General features: G+C 35.6%; 2 protein-coding genes across 2 annotated transcripts; one reads left to right on the top strand and one right to left on the bottom strand.

Moving 5' to 3' along the window:
- Positions 1 to 979: 979 nt before the first annotated feature.
- LOC120347108 (CDGSH iron-sulfur domain-containing protein 2 homolog B-like) lies at positions 980 to 3,379 on the top strand. The gene is made up of 3 exons (XM_039416950.2): positions 980 to 1,300; positions 1,563 to 1,789; positions 2,948 to 3,379. Exons 1-3 carry the CDS (start codon positions 1,201 to 1,203, stop codon positions 3,032 to 3,034), a joined length of 414 nt encoding a protein of 137 aa, XP_039272884.1. The 5' UTR covers positions 980 to 1,200; the 3' UTR covers positions 3,035 to 3,379.
- Positions 3,380 to 4,502: 1,123 nt separating this feature from the next.
- Positions 4,503 to 12,697, bottom strand: LOC120347971 (uncharacterized). Its single transcript, XM_039418082.2, has 4 exons — positions 12,219 to 12,697; positions 8,252 to 9,026; positions 7,088 to 7,566; positions 4,503 to 6,592 (listed from the first exon to the last, which is right to left on the bottom strand). Exons 1-4 carry the CDS (start codon positions 12,438 to 12,440, stop codon positions 6,134 to 6,136), a joined length of 1,935 nt encoding a protein of 644 aa, XP_039274016.2. The 5' UTR covers positions 12,441 to 12,697; the 3' UTR covers positions 4,503 to 6,133.
- Positions 12,698 to 12,914: the final 217 nt, after the last annotated feature.

Raw genomic sequence — 12,914 nt, 5'->3', positions numbered from 1 at the left:
TAGCTGTAGTACTGAGCAAGACAATCGATCGCGAAACCGCTTGAAATAAGTGTAAAACAGTGTTCCCATGAGTAAAAATAAATACCGCGAAATTTTGTATGAATTATCATATCTCATAGGATTCATATAAAATTTAAGAATAAACAAAAGTAATAGCCTTCTAGCGAAAAAATTAATCTTCAACCACTGAAAATTTCAAAGCAATTGGTCCAGTATTCGAAGAGAAAAGCGACTTTTTAAAAACGTGTCAAAGAACAACAAGAACAAGAACAACAACAACATAATATTGAAACGATCGTTATGTCCACTACGTGTCCAATAAGAAAAAATCTCATGTTGTGGTTGGTCTCTTTTGCTACTTTATCCGATATCATAGATTGTTTGGGACCAGCGGAGTCGTACACATCCACAATAATTTTCAACAACTGTGATGTCGTTGATGTATGTTTTATCAGGTTTTATTATTTTATACGTGATATCTCAACAAACTTCAGTTTGCCTTTTCTATGGCGTCGTAATACCCGTTTTGAGGGTGAAAACAGCGACGTTACGAAATATCAGTATTCTGAAACGCCCAGTACTACCCACAAGGTCACAGAAAAATCATTTGCCATATCAAGAACAATAGTACCATTTCCATTATCCTATTTTGTTTACGAAATACTGTTTATTCGATCAGGCGTGGCACTGGCAGTATATGTCCGGCAGGGCGAGCTCTGTCAAAATAGGCCAAACCACATAAGTAAGCCCCTCCCCCTCCCCAAATAAGGCATAGCGGTATCAGTCCAAATAAATTGTTAAGCAACCGAGATAGATAGATTTATTGATTTGTCAACCAAAAATAAATAAATCCCTCTCTCGATACGACCATACAAGTCATACAGATCCCTCCATGTTCACTGTTGTGCATAATATTCACAGGTATTGGATGATTATAGAGTATCGAACACCTATATTAGGAAAAGATAAACATATCGAATGAATATTCATGTCTTCGGAACAAAACATCCCAAAGAATGAATTTTAGCTTAAATAGTGCACATTAAATTATGTAGGTGGTTTCGTGAAATTAGCCACATCAGGGCGGCGGAGTCGGATACTCCGACCATTAAAAATACAGACTCTGACTGCCGACTCCAGATAATCGTTCATACATATGAAAATTGTACGCGACCTTGGTACAGTGCGAATTACTGAATCATGATTCACTTGTTTGCAACTCTGGTGAGAGACAAAATACCAGCATATCTGGAAGGTGTTCCAATTCCACGAACCTTGAGTGGATTTCTTGATTTGTCAGGTGAGTTTATTACATATCACTGACGTTACAGCCTAAATTGTAGTGGTACAGGTAAGTTGCATAAAATAAAACCCGAATAATGATATTTTGTGTCCCTTTTTCGTGTTTTGGTCGGGGGTCAGAATCGTAACGTACTACAAGTACAGCTTAGTTGACTATACACCATATTGCAATCAAACTGTACCAATGCTATTTAAAAATTACCAGCTCCGGATGTTTAAATAATGAAATGTTATTATTATTGTCCTAATTGTTTTTGCAGTAAAAGACTGGTTCCACCTTGTATTTTTCTCTGGAGCTGTTGGTGCTATCGGATATTATGCAACAAAGCCATATATAGATGAATACAAAAAGAGGAAATCTGGTGCAAATGATGATTCTGTTGTGAATCTTTCGATTCAAAAAGGTTCTCCGAAAGTAGTTGATGTTGTAGATATCGAAAGTTTAGGTGAAAAAGCAGCTTACTGCAGGTGTTGGAGATCAAAAAAAGTGAGAGATATTTTTTTACATGATACCTATTCACGGAATTCACTCTGAATAATATGTGAGGACCTAATATTTTCAAAAGAACCGGAATCTTTCTTGTCGTGTGTGTGTTATTGTCAAACTCATTGCATTTGATGTTTGTGCGTCCAAGATTGGTCTAGTCTTTTTGCATGTATTTGGAAGGTTTTTGATGATTTTTGGTATAATTTTACCTCAATACAGTCTAACGCAGGAAACCCTGGTCTTGACAGCCTCGTGACTACTAGAGTGTTGGTTTGAGTATATCGACACCACAGGTTAAATCACATGCCTATCACGTCAACCAGAGTAATAAATTTGTTACATAATGTCAAACTGAAAATATTTCTCACCTTTCAAAATATAAAAGGTTTTTGCATTTTAGTGTCTAATGTCTTGTATGCTGTGAAAGGAGTCATTAAAAAAAGTTTTTCATTGAAACGTAATAGGATTTCATTCCGACAAGATTTGATTTTTGATTGTGGAAACTTGGAAAGGAACGAAAACTATGATACATTTTGACATGTAGTAAATCATTCAAAAATCCTTTTATTTTGATCCTTAATCTAAACAACGCAAAAATGGAACTTATTAACAAACAAAATGTAAAAGTACATGGGGAGTGAGCATGGCTTGAAATAAAGTTTAAAATATCCAATTACCCACCCATCCACCATTGAGGTAAAGTAGAAGTAGTAGAATATACACACATGATTTAAAATGACTGATGAATTATGGAAATAATTTTTAAACCAATTTAAAATCATGTAAAAGTTTTCACAAACCAGATTGTTACTGCTCAGAGTTGATTATTTTGTTTTAGAGTATGTCTAACATAATCTAGTGTATGACCATTAAATTGTAAACATAATATGAGCAATAGTGGGGAAGAAAATGAACGGATTTCATTGATTGTGATTTGTGCAGTTTCAAATATGGAGTGGAGTATGAAACTCCAATTGAAAGCATACTACTCGTTTAATAATTAATTTTTGTGCTGGTTTTTGAAAATGCTGGTTTGTCATAAATTTGCATTGCATTCTTAATTCTTGCTGTTCATATCAATAAATTTTAAATTACACTCAGGGCTAAATTATAAACGTTTGTCTGTCCTATTTTCAACATTGGAAAATATTTTTACAGTTCCCTTATTGCGATGGCTCTCACAATCAACACAATATAGATACTGGAGATAACGTTGGACCTCTTTGCATGAAGAAGAATTGTTGATTGCTTAATAGTATGTTTCTTTGAATATTTGTTTGAATTTTGTCGCAATGTATTGATAACCTGTCTGAATAGAATTCTAAACTCGTCAACATTGTACTATGAAACCTCGGCTTCCTCAACTTACAACTCCTTCTGCATCTAAGGAAATTTTTGTTCCAAGTTCTTAATTAGGCTGTTTCTTCACTGTGTTTTAATGTAACAATTTTAGCAGCATACAGTACAAAATCCATGTCGTTCTTATTTTTTGCTCAATAGTCTTATTTTATCAGACATGAAATTTGGTATCATCAATGAATCTTTGTGTGTACAGAATGACTATTATCAAAATAAAACATTTTAAAACAATGTCGTCTTGTTTATTTTACATCCGGAGTTTCGATGCTTTTCAGTAGATGGTGGGGATTACTTGCAGGTCGAACAGCTTCAATGTTTCTATTTGGAACGTACAATAGTCGTATGTGTATTATGTCGCCCTGTGACAAGTTTATTGGTTTCCCGTGAATGTGATGGCCAACCATAAATCATGTTTTTGTGCACCACTAAAATTGCGAAGGCATGTTGGTTTTCATGCTGTAATGAGATGTAAAACGTGCTCCGTAGTTTACGTTTTCTGACTTCATTTTTCAAAAGGAATGTGCCAAACTCGTATAAGATTACTCGTTCGAGGTCAAGTTTTTGTCTAATAATTAGAGGTAGATTGCTAGGAATAATTTCGCATGGAAGCTTTTGTTATTCAGTCACGGTACGTTTGCAGAAAGTTTAAATTAATCCTGCGTTTTGAATTTATTTTACCGAGTTCTGCTTTCGCTCCATAGTTGTTGCACTACCGCCAGAAGGCGATGCAATATCATATATTCATATTATTTACACCTTTCTCGTCACTAAGACAAGGATCAAATATTGTTGAACAACCGTAAGTTTTTTTCGGCCAAAAATTTGATTCAAGGTTCGCACATCTCAGTAATGTTATAAATAAAGGATATATCTGTGAGCAAACTTGTTTAGAGCAATGATTTGAAATGAAATATTTCACTTGCAGTCGTTTCGAGATAGAAATGGAGCTTGACTTAATCTTCCTCCGAGGGAATATTATACTCGACCTTTACTCAGAGGTTGGTGGCTTTGACTCCCCGTAGCATTGTTGGACCCGAGAGAGCCATTCGATAACCAAAAAATGTGTCGTCGTTGAAGTATATTCAACATTCTCAAACATCTGCAATAAATCAATAATACTCAAAAAAAAATCAATGAAAACCAAAAAGATTGCTTTACGTCAACGAGTGTTTTTTATTTCATATTTTTTGTAGGAAAAGCACTGTTGTGATACACATACCATAGCCATGCATTCCATCCTACCAAAGTGTATTTAATAATTGGGACCCACCGAGTGTTTATGTTACACAAGTTTGACGCCCGAACGATACCCGTTCGTGTATTTTTATTTTGAATATATGTTTGTGTGTTGAATGTGGGGGTTCCATTACATTTGAACCCACGTACATTTGAACCCATGACAATTGCACCTGTATGCTATTGCACCTATGGAATTTTTTTTGTTTCACGGATAGTTAAACCCATACTAACCCTAACCCATGGGTTTTAGCACCCGCATATAGATTGAACCCGTGGATATACGCATGGGTTCAAATGTACATGGGTTCAAATGTACGGTCACCGAATGTGGGTGAACTGACGCAAAGGTTTTGCCAGATCTTGTGTGTGTTCATTGTTTGTGTTTTTGTATGATGTTTTTTTGCGGGAAAATCAAAATATACTTATTATATACTGACCATACCGTGCATCCGCAGCAAGCCTACAGAACGCTAATTAGCCAAAAGGCGAGGGGCTCACTTCTACATACTAATACAGGACTTTGTGATGCAATAATCTCACCGAATAGTTTTACAAATTCCCTTGTAGGCGTGCTCATGAGTCATGACTCCCAAACTGTTTTCGTTGGTCTGAAGTTGCATCGCACAAGTCATGTACTTTACCTGAGTTGTATATTGCTATTTGAAGGGGAGATCGACCAAACTGCTTGTTAATTCGAAATTTAGGGGATGTCATTGGCTTTATAAATATTGACGGAGAGGTAAAAACATAGTACACAGAACATCGGTGAATGATTTTAACTCGTATATATATTTTGAATACACAAGATCATTTATTGAAAATCAAACAGTTTGTATGAGACGAAGTGTCTGGAATCTGGATATCATCAACTTCAAGTTGATTTTATTGCTATGTTTGAACAAAAAGAATTTAAATTTTTTTTTGAGAGATGTCCATAATGCCGCTCGTTTACAAAAGGTTCAATGCAGTTAGAAAACATGTAATGTCGCTTTCATTGGACTCGTAATTTTTTTTTAAAGAGCGTTCAAACATTTATTTTTTGCAAGTTGTACTTTTTCTCTTGAATACCGATATTTCAATACCGAGATTTTTATTTCGAGTATTGTTTGAATATGATAGAGTTGTATAGTTGATATTGACCACAGCAATATTCTATTACCCCGCGCAGAGAAGAAATTGCTTATATAATAACTGGTGAGTGAGTGAGTAGCAGTAAAAAATATCGTCGTTGGCACAATCCTCGGGTAGGGCTGGGCATTTTCGAATACCTGATGATTTCAGAATCGAATATTTTTTCGAATCGAATTTCGACTACTTGGAAGATGTTTAATTGTATGAGACTTTTTTATTGTGATGGGTCCTTCAGCCATATAAATTACTGAATACATTGAATCTATCAGACAATCCCCTGAGTTGTCACGCACAATAATAACCATGTTTCATCAATAACTCACTAGGAAAATAAGAGTCATATGTCAGAATTGCATTATTAAAATATGGCTTCACAAAAAGATTGAGGGATTTACCTAGATGCAAGATGGCGGCGATTCGAAATTATTGTTTGAACCGATTCGAATAATTTACTGTTTGTTCGATTTGAAATGCCCAGCCCTATCCTCAGTATGAATAAACAGTCGCGATGTTCATTGCATTACTGTTGCCAGTAATATTACCAATACCGACAATGAAAAAGTTAACATTTTAGGTACAATTCCCTCTATAGAAAAGTCGTTTTAATAACTTATGTCATGTAAAGCTCAAGTTTTTTGAAGGTAGTTTTCCAACTCCGCTAATATCGAGCTTAGACTCAAGATATTTAGCTAAATTTTTCCTGGTACTAATTTCCATATCGTCTACGGATTGTCTGCGTTTTTTCAAAATGGATTTGCGTTTTTTCTCCTCTGTTTTTGGATCCCAGCCACCTTTATAGTCCTTCAAATCATCTCGAAATTTGTTGGTCATTTCTTCTAGTGCTGTACTACTTGACTCTACTGCATCCAATTCGTGGTCATCTCTGAAACTGTTCAGCGCATTTTCGGGAATTGTATAACTTTGTAATATACTATCTCGTCTGTTGCGAACAAATATTTCTGAATAGTCTTTTTCTGGTAGATCCATCCCCTTCATCGCCCTCTGAAATGTGGGTGAAGCTGTTGGAAGTGATGTGTTCAGCATCACTCTCCTTGTTGCAGCTGGCGATGCAGGCTAAAATTCACAAAACAATAAGCTTTAGTCGACATATTTAAGGTCAAGGCTCTATCCACAATACATAGGCGAAGTCGTTTGTCGTAAACAACCTTCTCGCAAAAAATGATTTAAAGTATGGTATGTGAATGACATTCGATTATGTGTCTGAGTTAAATATGGGAGTAGGGGTAATTGGGAAAAAGAACCTATAAAAATACACTTGGAGAAAACACACAACATACCACCCCATTGAAGGAACAAGACATTTTGCAGCATTCGTGACACCCTTCGGCCTATGCAGGAATAAAATAAACTTTTGTTGGCAGAATGCTTCGTTTAAAATATCACTTGGTGATCTTACACGCGTATGGGCTATATATCTTTGTTTAGTCGCGAAGTAAATCCACTTGTTGCTGCGTCTTGTGTAGTATCCCCTTGAGTTATCTGCATACTTGAAAATTTCAAGAGGTTTGGCCGTTTTTCTGTCTACAATCTTAAGTGCTCGGGACTCACTTTTTTCTCGCCATTTTTTCCCTTGTCACCAATCCCATTCTTGGTTTCATTTTTGGTCTTTGGAGTCCTTTTTCTGGTCGGTTTTGGTGATTTTCCAGCTGATGGAGGACGAGGCTTAGTCAAACTTGAGGTTCGAGGTCGAAGGCTTTTACGTTCCATTTCAACAAGTGCTTTGTTTCGCGTGTGTAAATCTAATGCCGGCAGTGATGATGAGAAACGTCCTTCTAGTTCATTCAGTATTTTATTCCTGATAAATTTGCCGCTCTGATCTGAGACTACGGGTTCACTCTTAACAGTCAACGAATTTGAACCTGTGTGAGTCTGTCTTGTCAACACAGGACTTGATTGTAACGGTGTAATGATAGTAGTTATTGATAAATTAGGTCGGGTCTTAAATGTTTTTGGTGGGACCCTCCTTCGAGAACACGCTGGAGAGGCAATTGCTCTATAAGTTGCCCCTGTTGATGACTCTCCAATACCTAAAACAAACATATATATATAGCCAAACAACTTGCAAATGGGGAAAATATGAACAAATTGAGAAGACAAGCAAAAGTATAAAATTCGCTGTTTTCAACGATAACTATAGGCATGCTTGTCCATGGGACATATTTTTCTGTCCCATTCCCATCCTATAGCAATTATGCCTGTCCAATCCCATTCCATGGGATTCCCATTGGAATAAAATTCAATAAAATTGTTAAATTTAGATTTATTTAGCGTCTACTAAATAGGACTACATGTAACATGCAGACATGCAACACATCAAAATTTACGGACTTTGTTAACTTTATATCCATAACTATCATGCATGTGTCCATCAGCCCCTTCACGAAGTATATTGTTAAGGCTGAATATATTTGGCTCTTTATAACTAACAAGAGAGCTATGCTCAAATATATGGACACGAAATTCATAACGAAATGTTTCACCATCATTTCTCTGACAATCATACGGTATTCGTGTCCCATGAGGAATACAAATGTGTGCTGTCTCGATGGAACGTTTCCCATGGACAAACCTGACTATAGGGCTATGTGTGCTGTTATTTTGTACGCATCTTGTTCGACATTCGAAACCTCAGAATGTAAAAGAATACCTTATGTACGAGTTCATTGATACTTCCAAAGATTTTTTCCAGTGACTTAATTAAGTGTACTTTACCTGCTCTAATAAAATTTCGATGTCTAAGATTACCCTGCTCATTCAGAAACTTTTCTCCATTACACGAAGGTTTGTCATGTACTGTGCTTTGTGAAGAGTTCCGGATAGGCGAATGGGAAGAACTTCTTTTTCTTTCTTTATTCAACAGTTTTCGTTCTCCTTTCAATTTGCGCGCGTTCCACTCGCTGAAAGCTGCCTCGATTTTAGCCAATGCGTCAGGATCAGCAATTATGTCGTTTTGCGTATAATAGCCCTGCTTTTGCTCCAAGCGAGGTGAACTGGAGTTCGGACTGTGTTTCGGAGATCGTTTTGGTGAAGCGTCTTTAATCTTACTTATGTTATCACAGGATCCTTCGTACGGTCGTGCGACAAATCGAGAATCAAGATGTGAGTCGTGGCTGACTCTGTATCCTTGTTGCCTCAATCGCCTGATTTGCTTTTTGCGGGCTATTTCCTGAGTTTCGAGAGCGCGGAAGTCAAATAATCCAGCTGTTTTTTTCTTCTGAGGTTTTGAAGATTTTTTTTCGTGATGTTGATCAAGTTTTTCAACTTCGGCGTGATTATTTTCTGATATGGAAGGTAGAATGCAATCTTTTGCTTCCTTTTCGACGACTTTTTTGTCACTTTCACTCGCAAAAACGGTTAGAATCTGCGGAAGTGTTACTTTCGTTTTTGACGAGTTGCTTGCTGGTATATCAAATATACTATGAATTTTTCCTCCAGTGTTATTGTAATATACAAATTCCGGTTCTTTTACGCTTGCCTCGTATGTATTCTAAATAAATAGAGGTTGAAAAAATTATATCTTATCCAATAATGCAACATTTTTTGCTTCATAATATATAAAGTGAAAAACAGTAAAACGCCTTCGCTAACGCGATAAACCCCACTGTACTCAGTATTCACGTGATATGGTTACGATCTGTTCGATCTGATCAGATTTTTACGCTAGCACCTATCGTGCTGTTGAAGTATAGCATTTCAAAAAGAATAATGAAATAAAACAGGGTCGTGGACTACTGAACCAATAGAGGGAAGTCAGGTCTTGTTTTAAACAAATTACGCGAAGGCATTTGTATTAGAATTTAATTCTTTCGATACCATACATAAAGTAAATTCAAGAAATATAGAAATAAACCGATGCTCGCTTGTATAATTACCATGATTATCGTTATTACCATTGTCACGTTAAGTCGCGAATCGGCGATACAATAGAATGGACTACAACGCGAGATTTATCTACCCTAAGATCCCACCCCCCCTGTTTAACCACATCTTCCGCTTGATACCGCCCAGGTATTATAACAGTTTTGGAGGTTCTGTAGGATGAAAACCAGAAAATCCCTAGGTAAGTTAAGGGGATAGGAATATTAATTAATTCAGTCCTCCGAGTCATTTGCCATAGCAAAGAAAATAATATCAAAACGTTGAATAAAATATATACATCGATTCGTACTGTACGTTTGTCGTGCCTAAAAACTGTTAATTGGGGAGAATTAGTAATCCACGTAAAACTTTAAAACCTTAATTTTTCATTACTCTATATAGATTTCCCTATTTGCTGACCGAAGACTGCAAAGCTCTTGATGCCGAATTTTCTACTCCAACAAAAATTATAATCTCACACTTCTCTATGGGGACGAATCGGCGGCTTTGTGGCAAACCATAACCTGAATAACGCGACCGTCTAATCTCAGCAACTTAAGAATAATATACGATAGTGCGAATACGATAAGCCTTTATACATTCACAGCGAGGGTATTAGCGACAGTACGTGTCGCACTTGTAACGACAACATTTGTAATGCGGCAACCCGCACAAGTGGTTTGTACACTATTAATAAACTACGTAAAATGGAATATGTAATATATTTCAAAGTTACAACCAATAATAGTCTGGATCTTTCGCCTTAACTTATCTAATACAGATGTCGGCCAAACTAGATTTCAATTTTGTTTCTCACTTATTCGATATAAATTTGTTTCAATAATCAGCAGAAAAGACACGAAAATATGGACAAATAGTTTTGTTTATGGTTTTAGATATTGCAAATGTAAATGCCTGAATTTGCATAAATCTTTTGTCTAGTATGAATGTTTCACTGTTCCTTTCCAATTTACTCAGTATGAAATTTATTAAATTTCACTAAGGAAAAATATAGACTTATAATTTACAACGAATTGACTATGCCTGCTGTGATTCATAAAAACACTTCTATGTAAGTAAGTGTAAATTGGCGTTTTATGTCGGTTCAAATGATTTTCATAAATCATATCTATTAAAGTATTAAACGATTTGAATAAATCTAAATATTTACTTTTCACTCCATTTTTATATGATATAGGTATTCATAAATAATTCATTATCATAAAACAGTTGAAAGAATAAGAAAATGGAATTGCCCTTTAAAAATTGCTTGCGCGACTGTAACTCATATATGGATTATTACATATGACAAAAATGATCGACCAAAATTTTCAGAATAAGTAGTTTTGTGATTCTATAAGAAAGCCAGCCTTTGTGTAAAATTATTCATCTTATACACGCATTTCTTGGGTGTTTGTCAGTGCCAGTCTATTATTTATTAAATTGAATCACACAATGTATTTTGTTTACTCTGTTATTCATACCTGATAAACCATATGCCGAGCAAACATAATGCTATAATAGTTTAATAAACGTTAAGTGCCACTTGTCAGTGCTGATTATTGAAAAAATATTATACCGATAGATACAAGTACAAGGACGCAAACGTTACGTTATCATGAGCAAACGTTCAATATTGAAAAATGATTCATTTCACCCTAACTTTAACATTGAGAAAATTGCCTCGAGAGTTCACCTGAAAGTACTATCACGTTATTGTACCGTTGCTAGTTTATGTTCTGTATATCTTAGATTAAACTGGAGCAATGGAGCAAACTAAGGCCCGCAAGCAATTTATGTGACCCCAGAAAGTTGGGAAAATATTCATGCAAAGTTTTACAATGAGTTACTTAGATTTATCAAATAAATTAGCGTCAGTTGATGTTTTTACGTTGTCACCTCTAATATGTTTCTTTAAAATACGTTAATTTGGGATATTTTATATATTCAATTCTAACTTTATAATATTATATTTTGAAAAAAATTACGAACTTTGCTCAATGCGGCTCTTCGCATAAAAGTTTTTCTACCATGGTCTAACCTAGGATAGTTAAAGGCGGGCCAAACACCTAACCTAATTTTACCTCAGAAAACCTTCAGATTAGAAAATTAGTGATGAGGAAATTACAGCACAAGGCTCTGACACGAATATACGCAATTTAACATTTTGTTTTACAAGATGATACAGTGTAAAACATTAACGAAATATATAATGTTTATGTCTAACTTAATCCTAAACAATCACACGCCTGTCTATGGTATTATCGTATACCTGAATTGAGATCACACCGTAGGCAAATATGTTTTAACTGGGTTCAACCACTTGTTGGGAAGTTGTTTCAGTATTAATTTAGAATACAAGCATCAATAAAATATAATGTGCTTTAAGCTGTTATTCAATTATATCTTGGTTATGCGCAGGCCTCCTTTTATAATTTGAATTTATTTTATACCTGATGGAAATCGCCAAAACATATCGCAACATTATGGAAAACGCAACACTCCAACAACGCATTATGTTCCAACGCGCACTTGGTAATCATTTCGGCGGTGTATGAAGACTTTGAATATACTACAAAAAATGCTTACATAATCATATGATCGAATCGCTTACGGAAGGTACACTCAAAGTTTGCATTTCATCAAGTCCTAACCATGTTACATGATATGAACCTCTTGTAATCTATACAGACTACCGTTACGACCTATCCTCCAATATAACAACAACACTAACAACTTTTGTACATTCCACAACTGACGTTAAATATATACTCGATTATAATGAACTTGTGGTACAATTTGTGACTCAGTTTACACTTACTTCGATGTTTGCCCTAGATCCAGTGGATGTGATAGTAACGATTTCCTCCTGAATTTTTGGTTTGTTGTCTCTTGTAGTAGCCTCGCCTAAAAACGTGTTTACTTCAGTTGGAATGGAATCATCCACCCTCGCAGGTGTGCCTGAAAGAATGTCTGTATCCTCGTGCCCACCCTTTTTCAATGTGATAACGTTTTTCGATCTTTTGTGTATAGATGAATCCATGTTTATTTGGTGGCCTTTCAGTAACGCGTGTGTGTAAGCGGCAGAAGTTTCATTGTTCGCAAGATCAATTGATAGATATTGAGTCTGTCATGGTGTCCTATTTCAAAGGTACACTGGTCTTCTGCGTCATATATAAGCTTTTGAATCCCGTGGTCAAATTATATTCCGTCCTTCTTTGTTTATATTAGATTTAGAAATAGTCGTGTGTAAACGATAATGTTTTATTTTTCTTCGCATAAAACTTAAGTAAATTGAAGCGGTCTGTGAAATATACAATACATTTATAAGTCTCCATTATTTTCATAACATAGAACCTTGACACGTTTCTTTCGCTATATGTGTACACAACGTTATTTTAATGTGGTATTGAATGATACATCATCTCATGAGCAGTTTGGAGGTTAAAAGTCGTACAAATATGCTTATGTTAGTTGCTGTCATTTTCATAGTGACTACACCGAGCTAAGTTTAACA

The sequence above is a fragment of the Styela clava genome, chromosome 11 (assembly GCF_964204865.1).
Source record: "Styela clava chromosome 11, kaStyClav1.hap1.2, whole genome shotgun sequence".
Classification (NCBI taxonomy): Eukaryota; Metazoa; Chordata; class Ascidiacea; order Stolidobranchia; family Styelidae; genus Styela; species Styela clava.
This window is presented reverse-complemented; position numbering and strand designations above follow the sequence as displayed.

What these genes read in the sequence shown, in the direction of transcription:
- LOC120347108 (XM_039416950.2), top strand. Translation starts at nt 1,201, where the DNA reads ATGATTCACTTGTTTGCAACTCTGGTGAGAGACAAAATACCAGCATAT. An exon ending in TGGATTTCTTGATTTGTCAG is followed by an intron (nt 1,301 to 1,562) that starts GTGAGTTTATTA and finishes TTGTTTTTGCAG; the next exon opens with TAAAAGACTGGTTCCACCTT. An exon ending in GGTGTTGGAGATCAAAAAAA is followed by an intron (nt 1,790 to 2,947) that starts GTGAGAGATATT and finishes ATATTTTTACAG; the next exon opens with TTCCCTTATTGCGATGGCTC.
- LOC120347971 (XM_039418082.2), bottom strand. Translation starts at nt 12,440, where the DNA reads ATGGATTCATCTATACACAAAAGATCGAAAAACGTTATCACATTGAAA. An exon ending in TCGAAATTTTATTAGAGCAG is followed by an intron (nt 7,567 to 8,251) that starts GTAAAGTACACT and finishes TGTTTGTTTTAG; the next exon opens with GTATTGGAGAGTCATCAACA. An exon ending in GAAAAAATGGCGAGAAAAAA is followed by an intron (nt 6,593 to 7,087) that starts GTGAGTCCCGAG and finishes TGTGAATTTTAG; the next exon opens with CCTGCATCGCCAGCTGCAAC.